The sequence below is a fragment of the Megalops cyprinoides genome, chromosome 17 (genome assembly GCF_013368585.1).
Source record: "Megalops cyprinoides isolate fMegCyp1 chromosome 17, fMegCyp1.pri, whole genome shotgun sequence".
Taxonomy (NCBI): Eukaryota; Metazoa; Chordata; class Actinopteri; order Elopiformes; family Megalopidae; genus Megalops; species Megalops cyprinoides.
The window spans coordinates 28,709,450-28,723,316 of record NC_050599.1 but is presented as its reverse complement, the minus strand read 5'-3'; the positions used below and the strand labels follow the sequence as shown (position 1 = coordinate 28,723,316).

Genomic DNA, 13,867 nt, shown 5'->3' with positions numbered 1-13,867 from the left:
TATATTGGGCAGTTAAAAAGTGATGATGGATATGTTCTGAATTATGTTACATAAATACCTACATTTTATTAAATATGTATATTCACAGATTTTGGAATTTCTGTATATTACCATATGCCGTTTTCAAGCTCAAAGAGTCCATTTATGGCACATCCATAAATCTGTATTGTATTTTTCTTGTTCCACCACTAAGTGCAGTCTCTCCTTTTTAAAGCAGCCCATTATGTTTATGTGACCTGTGTGTGTATTTGTCTCCCTCTCAGAGAAGGAAGAGAGGATAGCCAAAGAAAAGGAACTGGGAATCTACAAGGAACAGAAGGTAAAGGCAGACAGTAGGGACCATCCCTGGCTTTATACAGGCCTCCGTGCAGCCCGGAGCAGCTGTGTCCGGGTGTGTGCATATTTTCCAGGTTAGAGGGTTCGCTGCCATTTCCCATCAGGCTCCTGGCAACCACAGCAGCCTTTGTTAACCTGTCTAGACGGTCATCTGCGTACCGTTTTAACCGAATAGATTAAGCAGCCTTCAGTACGCATTTAACACGAGGAGGGTTTGATGCAGAAGCCAGACACAGCGCGCAACGGTCATAAAAGAGTCCCATTGCAATTGATGGTGTTACTCTGTCCCGGCTAACAGAGTGAGGTCGTGGGAAGGGTTTCTGTTTCGTCACTCAAGTAGGTATTACAGACTCCTGTTCCCATCCTCTTACCTCAACACAGAGCTCCATTCACAAGTCTGTGATGTTACTGCTTTCTCTGACTACTAGGTTCTCTGTGTCCAGGTCAGTGGGTTCACACTCTGACCACACGGTCCACTTTGTCTGCACGGTCCATGCAGCTCACTTTTCTCAGCCCACATGGTATAGTATGTCCACATTTTCCACTCTCTGTACGCAATCCATTACGTCATTACGGTTCAACATGGTCCACTCTGACTAACCAGGTCACTCAACCCAGACATTCCATTAACACCAATGTCTGTACTGGGTTCAATGTGGTCCTCTCTGTCCGTGCACGGTCCAGTGTGGTTCTCTCTCTGCACACAGTCCAATGTGGCCCACTCTGTATACTCGGTCCAATGTGGTCCACCCTGTGTACTCGCTCCAGTGTGGCCCACTCTGTGTACTCGGTCCAATGTGGTCCACTCTGACCTCACAACCTCTCAGCCCAAATAGTACAATGTGGTCCTCTTTGATGGCACAGTTCACTGGGTCACCTGTGAGTTGAACGCTACAACTGAATGTTACTCGCCATCGTGTTATGTAAATGCTTGTCATCTCCCTTCACAGCCCAAGAAGCCATCGAAGAGGCGGGAGCCAATACAGGCCAGCACGGCAGGCGAGGCCATCGAGAAGATGCTGGAGCAGAAGAAGATCTCCAGCAAGATCAACTACGAAGTGCTGCGCGACCTCAACAGCAGCAGCAGCAGCAGCCCCTCCCGGAAGCCAGACAACGCCCCCCCGAAGGCTGCAGGGGGAAAGAGGCTGCCCGCCTGCAAGCCCAGCGAGGGTGTCACAAAAGCAGGGGGGGCGAAGAGGCTACTGGGCCGCCGGAAACGGGCCAGCAATCACCGCAGCCTGGCTGCTCATGTTAGCAGCGTAGCCAAGAGGTAAATACACACACAGTGTACTGTGTACTGTGTATACTTTTGTACCTAAGAGGTAGGGACAGGTCTGGTTGAATTAACGCACTGTGCTGTTATTCACAGTAGAGTGCTGGGGTACCAAGAGGTACTAAGAGGTCCCCTGTTCATTTTGTAATCCTGGGGGGTCAAGTGGTAGGAAGGATACTTTGGTAACAGGGGGAGGTGCCATGAAAGGTAGGGAAAGCACAGACGTTTTGGGTGTGGAATATAGGTCCCAGAGTGAAGTAGCAGTGGTAATTTAAAGGGTGGTGAAGCAAGAGGTGGAGAAAGCCTTGTAGTCCTGAGAACAAGTTTGCTCACTGGCAAGTGGCCACACCCAAACCCTTTGCTTACTTCTCCAGTGGGGCGGGGCGTGAAGTTGCTGCAAGTGGGCCTCCACCCTTCACTGCAGCCAAATTTAGAACATTGGCTCTTTGTAGAAAACTCTACAAAGTGTGTGTATGTGTGTGTTTGCGCACGTGTGTGTGTGTCTGCGTGCATGTGGGTGTGCATATGCCTGTGTCTGTGTATGCATGTATGTGTGTGTGTCCATCTACACAGTCAGAGGTTTCTGGGTCAAGCTAAAAAAGTCAAAGGCATATTCATTGACAGTAGGGTAGTCAGGTGAAGTCTCTGCAGATCCTGCATGAATGATCCTGCATTTTGTAAAGGGCTGCACCCTTACCACTTCCTCCAGGTCTTGGGGACATCACCAGAGCCTGCTCTACCTGCACTGGAGTGATGACCAGCCTCTTCCTCTTTCTCTCCAACAGCATGGCTTCTTCTCACTTATTTTGTAACGCATGTGGAAGAGTGGTGGCCAATTCATTTTTGGAAGAAACATTTGAAAGCTGACCAGGGCCAGAGTGTTCGGTTCATAGGAGTTCTGTGTCTTCAAAGGTTTTGGCATCAGTTGTTGAGTACAAATCAGGATGGGGTCCTCTCACAAACTCCTGTGATGTCTTTGACCTCCTGTGTTCTGGTGTCGGTAGCATTTAGTGCTGCCAGTGGAGAATGATTTATATTACATTAGTGTCCTTTAGCAGGCGCTTTTATGCAGAACGACTTACATAGGTCACAATTTTATCCATTTATACTGCTGGATATTTACTGAGGCAATTGTGGGTTAAGTACCTTTCTCAAGGGTGCAACTGGAGCACCCCAGCAACCTGAACCAACAACCTTTTGGCTATGAGTCCTGCTCACTGGCGTAACTATTGACGGTGCAACCGGTGCAGCGCACCGAGGGCCAGAGGCTGTCAGGGGCCCATGTAGGAAGGCGATTTTTTGTGTAGGTGGACCCACTTGCGCATTGACCGTTTCACGCAGTCTTCAAAGTAACCATTCAACAATATCACTGAAATTGTTTGCAATTGTGACAGCTATATATACCACCTTCCCACCTTGTGTATCAGTCATAGACGTTTTATATGTATTTTTATTTGTCCTTATTGAAATGTTCCAAAACTACATGTTTTATTAAAAATAAATATTTGTTCTACGCACCATTTATTTTATTTGGTTGCTTTCTTCTCAAAAGTTACCACGGAAGAAGGCTTGCTGGGAAATGCTAATTTGTTTGTCCAATGACTTTGCTCCCTGTCATTTGTGATAATTTGCGTGACATCAATTTTTCCTCAATGGTTCAACCTTTTAGCAAGAAGCAAAAAAAAAGATTTAGTAAGAAGCAAGTGTTCTTCAGTAAATGGGCGATAAGTTAAAAGCATAAATAATGTTTAGCAAGCCCAAACAAAAAAGCGGCGCTCAAAAGAGGAAAGAAAAAAGAGAGCAAGATGAGTGTACTGCTAAACTGACAAAATTAGACAGGTTTTTTTTATCCATGCTGCTTCATCGAATGCTAACGTGAGTAATGTTGACATGCAGCCGGAGTCTAACGTTAGCTCACCATTGCCATCTAGTTCCACAAGTGAAGCTGTGTCTGTATCATAGCTTAATGATGAATTCTATAAATGCAAGTGATTGTGTGATCAGGCGCCCTGATCCATTCATTCATACTGTGTAAGCCTGTAATGAGTTGCTGTGCTTTTCTTGATGGCTATTTGTTCTATGCTTATCGACATACTGTGTAAGCTACCTTTTTGTTGATTTGTTAGTGTAGGCTGGCTAAAGCTATTTCGGATGTTTGATAGTTGGAGAAATTAGGCTGTGGTGGTTTGAGTCCAGGGCAGGCGATATATCGAATAGCTATTTTTAGCTCAATAACAGCTATCCCTGGTATGTAGCGTTAGGTTTCTTGCCTTATTTTTTTCACTTTAGTCATACCTGATGCGGGAGCACAGTTCAGTGAAATGATTGCATCTATATGTTGGTTAACTTACCTATTTACTTTGAAAAACACACAGCATATGTTTTCACTCATTATCTTTGTAGCCATGTGTTTCTATGTACCGCATGGAAGCAGCATACTGCTGTTGCTGTGATATCAACATTAAGTAGATACGAGCGTGGGCTTGTGTTTGGGGGGGGGGTGTCCCAAGAAAAATATTTGCATTGGGGCCAATCACAATTATGTTACGCTAGTGGTCCTGCTCCTTAGCACTACATCACACTGCTGCCTCGTATTTGCATAAAAGAAGTGCATAAATGCAGCATGTTGCTTGCTCATTTGTCTAAATGAAGGTGCTCTGTGGGAGGGCTGGATCTGGATGGCTTCCGTGTGTTCTCTAGTGGACCACAGCAGCTTTCCCTGCAGCTTAACCTCATCACCCATCACCCCGCTCCAAAGAGCTGCCCATGGGAGGGAGCGAAGGTCTGGAGGCAGCTGGCAGGTTGGCATCTCAAGAGAGGTGTAAAAAGTCTCTGCTCCCCCCTCCCCCTTGCCATGTACGCTGGTGTGATTCCCCTGTCACGCCACGTGGTTCCTTGGCACCGGCCTCTCCCCACAGCTGATCTGAGCTCGGCTATGGAGGTCCGGATCTGCCCCCTCAAAGCGCAGGGCGGAGAGCACCACAGGCCTCGGGTGCTGTCTTGCCAGCAGGGGGCGATATGGGGAGTGGTGTTGTCACTCCCCCCTAGCTCTCCCGCAGTAAGGGTCACATGTCAAGGGCCTGGCAGACTCCTCATGTGTTGCTCCTTGTCACGGCTTGGGCGTGTGATTGCGGAGCCTGGGGGCCACTGGGAAATCGTGCAGCTCGAACTCCATGTGTCTGTGCTCTTCACACCACGTAAACAGCCATGCACTTGCTCCCCACACGTGGCCTCTCTCCTGCAGCGATACACCAGAGGCGACCTGGAGCTGCTGTTACCTGCTCTCCCACTGACTCTCCCTGCCCAGTCACTCTGAGTGACAGCGGCATGCCACGGAGGTTAGGGAACCTCATAACCTGGAGGATTTTGGTTTGAATCCCAGGAAAATTGGGGTTATTAGGGTTTGAAGCTGTTATGCCCTTGAGCAAGGTGATTAACTTTGCTGAAAGAATGGCCATATAAAGGAATGGTATGTAAGTGATATCATTCTGGATAAGGGGGCTTCTGCTCAATGAGCAGAATGTTCATTGGTCTAGTGAGTAATCCTGTTTCACATTAATCAGTTGCAATGAGAACAGATGTGCAAAATTCATTTAGTCAGTTTGGTGGAGCTGATCAGCTGGGGAATCACTGGGGACTCTGGGCAGTGTGAATAGGGTGCTGTGGAGCACAACTACACGGTCCAGCGTGGGTCCCAGACAGCCTTAGGCATGTATATGCGTGTGTGTGTGTGTATGTGTGCGTGTGTGTGTGCATATGTGTTTGCTTTTTTGCACGTCTTTGGATGTTTCCCTCTATACAGATGTGATTGTGACTATACGTGTGTCACTAGACCACAGTGATGTCAGTGTTCTCTTGCAGAATTGAAGTTGTCATCTTGACCGATAAAAGGCACCTTACTCCACTTGGCACACTCTGTCAAAATGGATGACTTTTGCGCAGTTGTTTTTTCCTCTCAGGTAGATCTATCCAATCACAGCTGATTCCAGGTCCATATCTCCATAAGGGAGTACTGGTGGTGGTGAGAGAGGTGGTGAGGCCGGCTCAGAACGTAATGATTGATGTATGGTAGTATACTTGGCTTCCCTTGTCTAGTCAGGTTGCAACTTGTGGTAGGGCTTGAATGGTGTTATGATCACACTCACTGGTCTGGGAGTGTTGTTAACCTGGTTTGACACTTTTGCGCATTCAACTTGAATAGATACACTTGCTTTTTTTGCTTAAGTATGTAATTGTGGTGTATTGTAGTGTAATGGAAAAGAAATTGAGATTATGCTGTTCGTTCGCCTCTAAGCGTAAAACATAGTGTGTTTCAAACCCATCCCAATGTTTAGATCTTGTGTGTGTTTTTATGGTGATGGCAGTAGGAATGTCCTTTAAGAGGGTATCCGCAGACACTCAGTATGCTGAGGGTTCCTGGCCCTGCTGTCATGCTCCTTATGCTGTTAGGCCTTTAGGGAGTGAGTGCATTAGTCAAGCCCAGTAGGCCTGTGCCAGACTAAAGCCGTCCCATGAAGAGCTGCCCTCAAGATGATTTCATCATCCATAACACCCATGGCAGCAGTGGCCGTAATTGTGGGCGCATGGGGAATCATTTACGTGGCAAGCCGGGCTGCGGTGCAGCTTGGTGCTGGAGTGGCAGGGCGGCGCGGTTTTGGGCTGTGGCAGATGGTTAGCACCGGGGCGCGCTCTCTGAGGGGCGCTGCCTAAAGACCAGCACGGTGTGGTGTGATGTAGCCCCCTGGAGCAGATTAATTACAGGCAGGAAGCAGAGAGAGACAGAGAAAGAGAAACATGTGGACTTTGGGTTTGTGTGTGTGTGTGTTTGTGCATGTGTATATGTGTATATGCATGTGTGTGTGCTTGCATGCATGTGTTTGTGCGCTTATGAATGTATGTATTTGTGTGTGTGTGTGTATGTGTGTGTGTTAGACACAGCTCTGTCTTTGGCTCGTTCTAAGCTTATAATGTACACCAGTCCCACGTTGGCCAGAATCTGCAGTGTTGACTAGCGATGGCAGACTGAACATGAACCCTGGAGTGGGCGGGTTTCTCACATATTCAAACCAGTCCTGGTGTTTGACCTTTGGAGAACAGTCTTTTGATTTTTAAAAAGAAGTTAGTGAGCACATGGTAGCTCCACCAATCACAGGCTTCATTAAACATCACTCTACCTTCTCCAATGCCCTCAGTAACCCCTCCCAGCTCAAACGCCAACAACAGAGGAGGTCATCAAGGTCCATTTCTCTACATTCCAGAACTCCCCCCCCTTTCCCCCTCCAAACCAATTTAGATTTTTAACAGGCCATATGATAAAGGTCCTGTTTGATGTGAAGTGCTGATTTGCTCTAGATGGAAGTCAAGCTGTTATCACCACAGGGTGTCTTTAGCCCCAGAAATGATGGTCTTGGATGAAACATTTTTTTGCATCTATCAGAAAAAGAAAGCGGAGCGGAAATTCTGTTTTATCCTACACCCGGATATTTCCAAGTGCAAAGCAGATACATGGCTATATGTTGCAAAACTCCTCCTCTCCACTTCTTTGATGTTCACTGCTCCTCCTACTCCTTTCAGGCTCCGTCCACTGATATCTGCCCAGACCAATAAGAAGCCTGCTGTCGATCAGGTGAGCTCTGTATATAAAGTAATTGCTTACTGGGAAATTTAAGTATGACATACCAGGACAAATGCCATTAAAATATAAGGTGTCCTGTACATTTACCTTATAACTATTGCCTAGATACCTTGTATGAAAAAAAGATGAACAAAAGTCCTGGTGCAACATTATTTTCATTTGCATTTCAAATGAATGCTACTGGTTTATTCTGTAACTTTTGGGTGAGTAAAATTGGCCGTAGAAGCATGGACACAAACGTTAATTTAAATTACTGATCCCAAATTTGAATATGAAGTTGAACGTGTATATTCTACATCAGCATCCTTTCTAATCAGATGGAATGCCTGTAGAAGAAATTATGAGAGCAGGCAGCGTTGGATATCGTGTTTTTGTGTTTTTTTTTTCTTTGCTGCTCAGGCAATCCACTGCACATGTGCTAAAAGCACACTGCCCTGTCCTGTGTATGCTCTTATTGGCTAAAGATGTTGGGTTTTAAGTGTATTGATGTCAATTCCATTTTAATGCAGTTAATTCAGGAAACTGCAATTCAATCCATGAACTGAAAATTGGCTACCATTTTCTCTAATGATTTCTGATTAAATGGTTACAGTTTGTTTCCTGGAGTGGCTGTGTTAAAATGTGGCAGTAGACTTTTAGTACGGTTTCAATGAGGAAAACTGAAAGAGGAAGGCAGTGTCCAGTGATGCATTGAGGTGGCTGCTGAGCTGTTGCTGCGTGTGTGTGTGTGTGTGTGTGTGTGCGTATGTGTGCGCGTGCGCGCATGCGTGGGTGAGCTCACAGTCAGAGAGTGAAATCTTAAGAGTAGAGCATTGAGTTGTGCCATCACTCTCAAACACCTGCCTTTGTCACCCCTGCCAGGCTCACCTTGCCGCACCCTCGCTAGCTCCCCAAACCCCGCCCCCCGGACCCTCCCCGCTCACCCTCGCCGTGGCTGTGGTGGAGAGCGGGCCGGTGGTGTATGAAGAAGAGGTGGAGGAGGAGGAAGAGGAAGCCGAGGAACCCTGTGTTAGTGCCATGAAGCTCATCGGAGGCAACGGTCAGTGGGAGGGAAAACCACACAAGCACACATATACACGCATATACATGCACATGTGCTCACGCACACAGACACAGACACGCACATACGCACACACGCATACATAGACATACACACACGTATACATACTGTATATACACACACATATACATGCACATACATATACACTCACTAGGGGTGTAACGATTCATCGTAGCACGATACATCGCGGTGCAAAAATGTGACGGTACGCATCGTATAAGTTGGACGGTTTTGATCATCAGCTCTAATTATATTTTTGCATTATTATCATTACTAAACATACATTTTATTTCAAATGTTTTGACATACAAATACATACAAACACCAAATATAACAAACACTACATTACAATTCATCAATGGTAGTAAATCATTATATAAAATGAAAGTAGTCACTTGTATCATTATTTGTGTTACCAGTGCACAAAGTCATACATCACGCTTTCGGCATTCTAATGGAGGCCTCACGTTTTACATGTTTCAGTCATAGACAGAAAGAAGAGGTTTCAGTAGCAGACTAGCAGCGTCAGCGTGAAACGTAATGATTGCGGCTGGAGGAGAAGATTGAATTTGAAGATGTGCCATCCTCCTTTAAATCAGAAGTGTGGCAACATTTTGGCTTTCCGATCATTCAACAGGAGAATGGTGACAAATTAACTGACAAAACGAAGACAGTATGCAAACACTGTAGAAAAACTATCAGCTACACTACTGCTAATACCACGAATATGATGTAGCATCTACAACACCACCACAACAACAAACTCCGTTCAGGGGATGTGAGAAAGTAAGTGCTTAAAGGCAAAACTTCTCTTGGAGAAAGTTTTGCATCGCCATTGCCTCATACAAGTGCAAAAGCACAAGATATCACCAGATCCATAGGAGTGTTTATGCTAATGACAGAGTGTGGCGATGACGACAGATGAGTGGATGTCCACAGGGCTGTTCAGAGCTACATTACCATCACGGCGCATGCTATCAATCGTGAGTGGGTACTGAAAAATTTTGTGCTCTAGACTCGTCCGCTTTTTGAGATGCACACAGGAACAAACTTAGCTGAAGTTTTAAAATTGGCCTATTTGGAGTGGGAACTTGCAAGACCAAATCACAGTATCACTGTCGTTACCAACAATGCACGCAACACGGAGGTGGCAGCGAGAGAAACCGGGCTGTCACCGCATATCAAGTGTTTTGCACACACACTGAATCTAGCTATCCAGACGGGATTAAAGATAACCCACGTCAGTCATTTGCTCGGGTGAATGAGATGGGTTGTGGCCTTCTTTCACCGAAGTGTCACAGCAACAACTGTGCTCACTGCAAAGCAAAAGATGCTTGAGATTGCACAACATAAGCTAATTATGGATGTTGCCACACACTAGAACAGCTGTATGGAAAGGCTGGAACGCTATCTCGAGCAACAAGCAGCTGTAACTGCTGCCCTGGTAAGCACAGAGGTGCGCAAAAACGCTCGTCAACTTGATACTTTGGATAGCTCTGATATCAGTGATGCCGAGGACATAGTGAAGCTTCTGAAACCTATAAAAACAGTTACCACTGTGCTGACCGATGAAAAGAGTGCCACACTGTCACTTATTGTAACCTAGAAATACATGATTGAGCAGAGCATGGTACCCAACCAGGATGACTCCACCACTGTGGCTGACATGAAGAGAGCCATACCGCAAAATCTCTCTCTGACTGTCAGTATCTTAGCTCATTAACTTGTGTCTAAATTTGAGCATTGTGTGTTGAGGTGCAATTTTCATAATTTCATATTAATGTAATACAGACAGAGCCATTCAATTTAATATTATTTTATGTTTGAAGACTATTTATTTTTGTCTAGCTTTCAAAGAATTCCTAGGGTCAAGCTGTCATCACTTTAATGGTACAAAAAGACAACAATAGTTCAGCATTGTTAATGCAACAAAAATAAATGCATTGTTTTCATTCCAGTGTCAGTTTAGTTGATTTTCTTAAAAATATCGTGGAAGAATCGAACCGTAAACATTGTATTGTGAATCAAATCGAACCATGAGCTGAGTGTATTGTTACATCCCTAACACTCACACACTCACAACCACATATATATCCACACATATATACATAATACACATGCACACAAATGTATGCACACACATTTGCACATGTGCATATACATACTTACAGACACTGAGAGGCAATCTCGCATACACACATAAACGCACACCCACACATACAGACACATGTACAAACCCGTACACACGCAGGCCTCCAAGTGGCTCAGTCAGCAAGGTGCTTGTGTCATCAGCTGACAGAGACCGGGGGCCCACAATGGCAGAACAAACTGGCTTCATTCCACCAGACGGGGGTGGGCGTGTCAGCAGGGTCTTCTCACCTCACCTCGTCTCACCCTAGATCTTGGCAGGCACCTATGAGTCACTCTGATAACATCAGTGGAGCCTGGCTGTGTAACTCACTGTGTGTGACAAGCCTAATGTACAATTGGCGACTTCAAAACAGGGTTCAATAAAGGGCGAATAAGCATTAAAATGCTCATCTGCACAAACACATAATACACACATATGTTCACACACACACACAGAATTCATGTGGTGGATTTGGACTGTGTTTGTTTGATGCTGTGAGTTATGCTGTGAGATGCTGTGAGCTATGTTTGATGCTGTGAGTTATCTGAGCTATGGGGTTTGCAGAGTTCAGAGCAAGCTCAGGTTCCCATGCTGCTAACATGTGAAATGAAACACACAGGAATCCCACCTGGTTACACTGAAAGGATCTGTGGCTAGGTAAGGTTAGCTCAGCCATGAAGAGACAAATTTTTGTTTTTATAAAGAGGGAAAGGGGGTCATGGCAGCATAACAATGGAGAGCTCTTTTCTCATGTTACTCAGTGCCTCAGAGGGCACAGCAAGATGGAGTCTCCCCACCTCTTGGCCTTTCTATGATGTCGTCACATTACCCCTCCATTTGTCTGATATAAATTAGTCAAAGAGGCAAGAGACACGCCCCTAGGCAACGGCTTTGCCCCAGGGCGGTCCATGGCCCTGTGCCAGTTGGCTCCTCCCCTCCATGTATGCTGATGTCTAGTTTTTTTCCCTGCCTACAGATTACGGGCATGAAGCAGAAGAGGACGATGATGGACTATAAACTCTGTCCCCTGCCCCTCAATGCACCGGCTGTCCCCCCTCTCTGACTATGGTGGGGCAGATTGTGGAGTGTTGGGGCCAGAAGGGCTGGGGGGTTGACGGGGTGCTCTGTGCGCAGGATGTCTTGTAGGAAAGCTGTGTGCTTCAGGGCTGGAGAAGAACTAGTACCACTCTGCAGGGGCTGTGGAATATAGCCCCGCTGCACTGGAAATACAGGAGGGGGAGGAGGAGGGGCCTGGGAAGGGAGTGGGACTGAACACTGTAGGGGGTGGGAATGGAGGCGTGGTCACGCTATTTTAACACCAGCACTACAGACGAATACGAGCAACAGCAAGAGACTAAAAACCCAAACAGCGGCTTGAATTGTGTGTCATGCTCTTTGCTGGAGACGCAAGACCACAAATAAGATACCACTGTGGCAATGTTGCTGTGGCCTCCTTAGTAAGGGCAGAAACAGTTCTTCTCTGGGGGCTCGCCCTGCGGTGCGCACAAACAGGGAGGGAAAAGGAGTTTTGGGAAAAAAGCTGCAGCCCTCTCTCATTTACCTGTGCTGACAAAATGCCTCATTTGTCACACCTCATGAAGAAAGCTCTAAAGTGGATGGAGCAAAACTAAGAGTGGGCGTGGTCTGATTGCACACCCTACCAGCAAGGATACACCCCCTTTTGGTCTCATTGTTCTACTACTGCCTTATTGGTGCTGTATGTTAATGTATAACAATGTTCCTTACAGGTGAGAGTCAAAACGTGCACAACAGTAACAGCAGGGCAGTGGATTCCAGTGGATTTGTGTTTTGAATAAGGGGTAACAGCTTTAGATTCTTAAACTCCTTTAGAGAAGAAGCATTACAATGCATTACAATGCCAGCAGCAGGAGAGTAGCTGTTAAATCCTACTGTCCATATGAAGCACAAACAAGTGCTCTCCCACCCACTGCAACTCGGCCAGTGCTTCTATTTGATCCTTGTCAGACTCTACAAACTGTTATACACTGCTCTTACCTGATGGTGCTCCTCCATTTACGCTAACTGCAGTAGTGACATATTACTGCTGAACGATTTGATTTTGAAAATGTTTTGTAATAAGGCAGTTTCGTATATAAAGCAGTTTTGTATATATTGAAGGAATACAAGAAGATTTCTGTAAAAGGTGTAAATACTGAATGTGTGCTGAATGCTTTCCAATACATTCCAGGATTTTTTTATTATTTTACTTGAAAGGAAGTACCTGATCCACTGTTTTTCAGCAGAAATAAGCTGGCTTGATTTGTAGATGCTGTCTGTAATTGAATTCTGGTTGTACATATGTTGTTGATCTCTTTTGTGAGCTTGCATTCCATTACTGCAGTGCTGTGACCTGTGTATGGCCTGCTGTCAGTGAAACTCTCCAATACCGTTCCAGTAAAGCTCCATTTCACCAGCAAACTCTCAGATGTTTTTTTTTTGTTTGTTTTGTTATTTGTTTTGTATTTTTGTTTGTTTGAGTCAGTTAGACACAGAACAGCTTAGTAGAGTGCGACCACTTGACCCCAATATAGACCATGTTTATTACACTCTTACTAATTTTCTGGTACTCTTTTCAGGAATGGTGTCATTATATGTTCTCTCTTTTTTTCTGTTTTATCAGAAAACTCAACATTTCAGCCCTGTGGACCTCATGAAGACAGTCTGTTTACACTTTCTCTTGTCCTTTTCCTATTCTTGAGATTTTTTGTTTTTGGTACGCTCCAGCTGTTTTTGGGTCTTTGTAATTTGCCTTGTTGTTAATGGCAGCCTTTAACTTCAAAACTTCACACAACACAGCTCTGTATCTGTAAGTTTATTGGAAAGGCTGGATTCAGAGTAAGTATAATAGCTGGCCCTAGAATTTCAAGCAACCACACCATCTGTTCAACAGATACAGAAAGTTGCAGCTAGTTTTCTCTCTTTCTGTTCCACAGTGAGCAAAAACTCATCATTGACTTCCACTGATTCCAGCCCTGCAGACAGTGTAGCAGGCAAGGCCTCCTCTGAGCCAGGAGGGACCGATGGGTGGAAACAGCGCCCCTGGCTGTCGCTGCATCACCCATGTTGGTATTAGCACACATTTTCACTCTTTATCTTAGCCATGTGTTTCTATCTACCACATGGAAGCAGAATAGTGCTGTTTCTGTGATATATCAACATTGAATAGATACGGGTGGCGTTTTTTTTTCCCCTGGAAGCATTTCACATGGCCTCGGAAAATTGGAGGTGTGCTCCTGTATCAGGTATGACTAAAGGGAAACAATACAGGAAGAAACCTAACGCCACATGCAGGGGATAGCTGTTATTGCGCTAAAAATAACTATTGGATGTATCGCGACAGCTATATCGCTCAGCCCTATCTCCACTCAGGTGACCCAGATCAGGTGTGGTTAAACACGCACATATACACAG

At 45.4% G+C, this 13,867-nt stretch overlaps 1 protein-coding gene across 3 annotated transcripts in view; it reads left to right on the top strand.

The window, feature by feature from the left end:
• The window catches only part of LOC118791937 (transcription factor IIIB 90 kDa subunit-like), a 63,486-nt gene extending 51,038 nt beyond the window's left edge, over positions 1-12,448 (top strand). For all 3 annotated transcript variants that reach the window (XM_036549503.1, XM_036549504.1, XM_036549502.1), the window contains 5 exons: positions 264-319; positions 1,287-1,606; positions 7,184-7,235; positions 8,106-8,283; positions 11,412-12,448. In XM_036549503.1, the coding sequence (XP_036405396.1) occupies positions 264-319; positions 1,287-1,606; positions 7,184-7,235; positions 8,106-8,283; positions 11,412-11,452 (647 nt within the window). In that variant the 3' untranslated portion in view covers positions 11,453-12,448. The remainder of the gene's footprint in view (positions 1-263; positions 320-1,286; positions 1,607-7,183; positions 7,236-8,105; positions 8,284-11,411) is intronic.
• Positions 12,449-13,867: the final 1,419 nt, after the last annotated feature.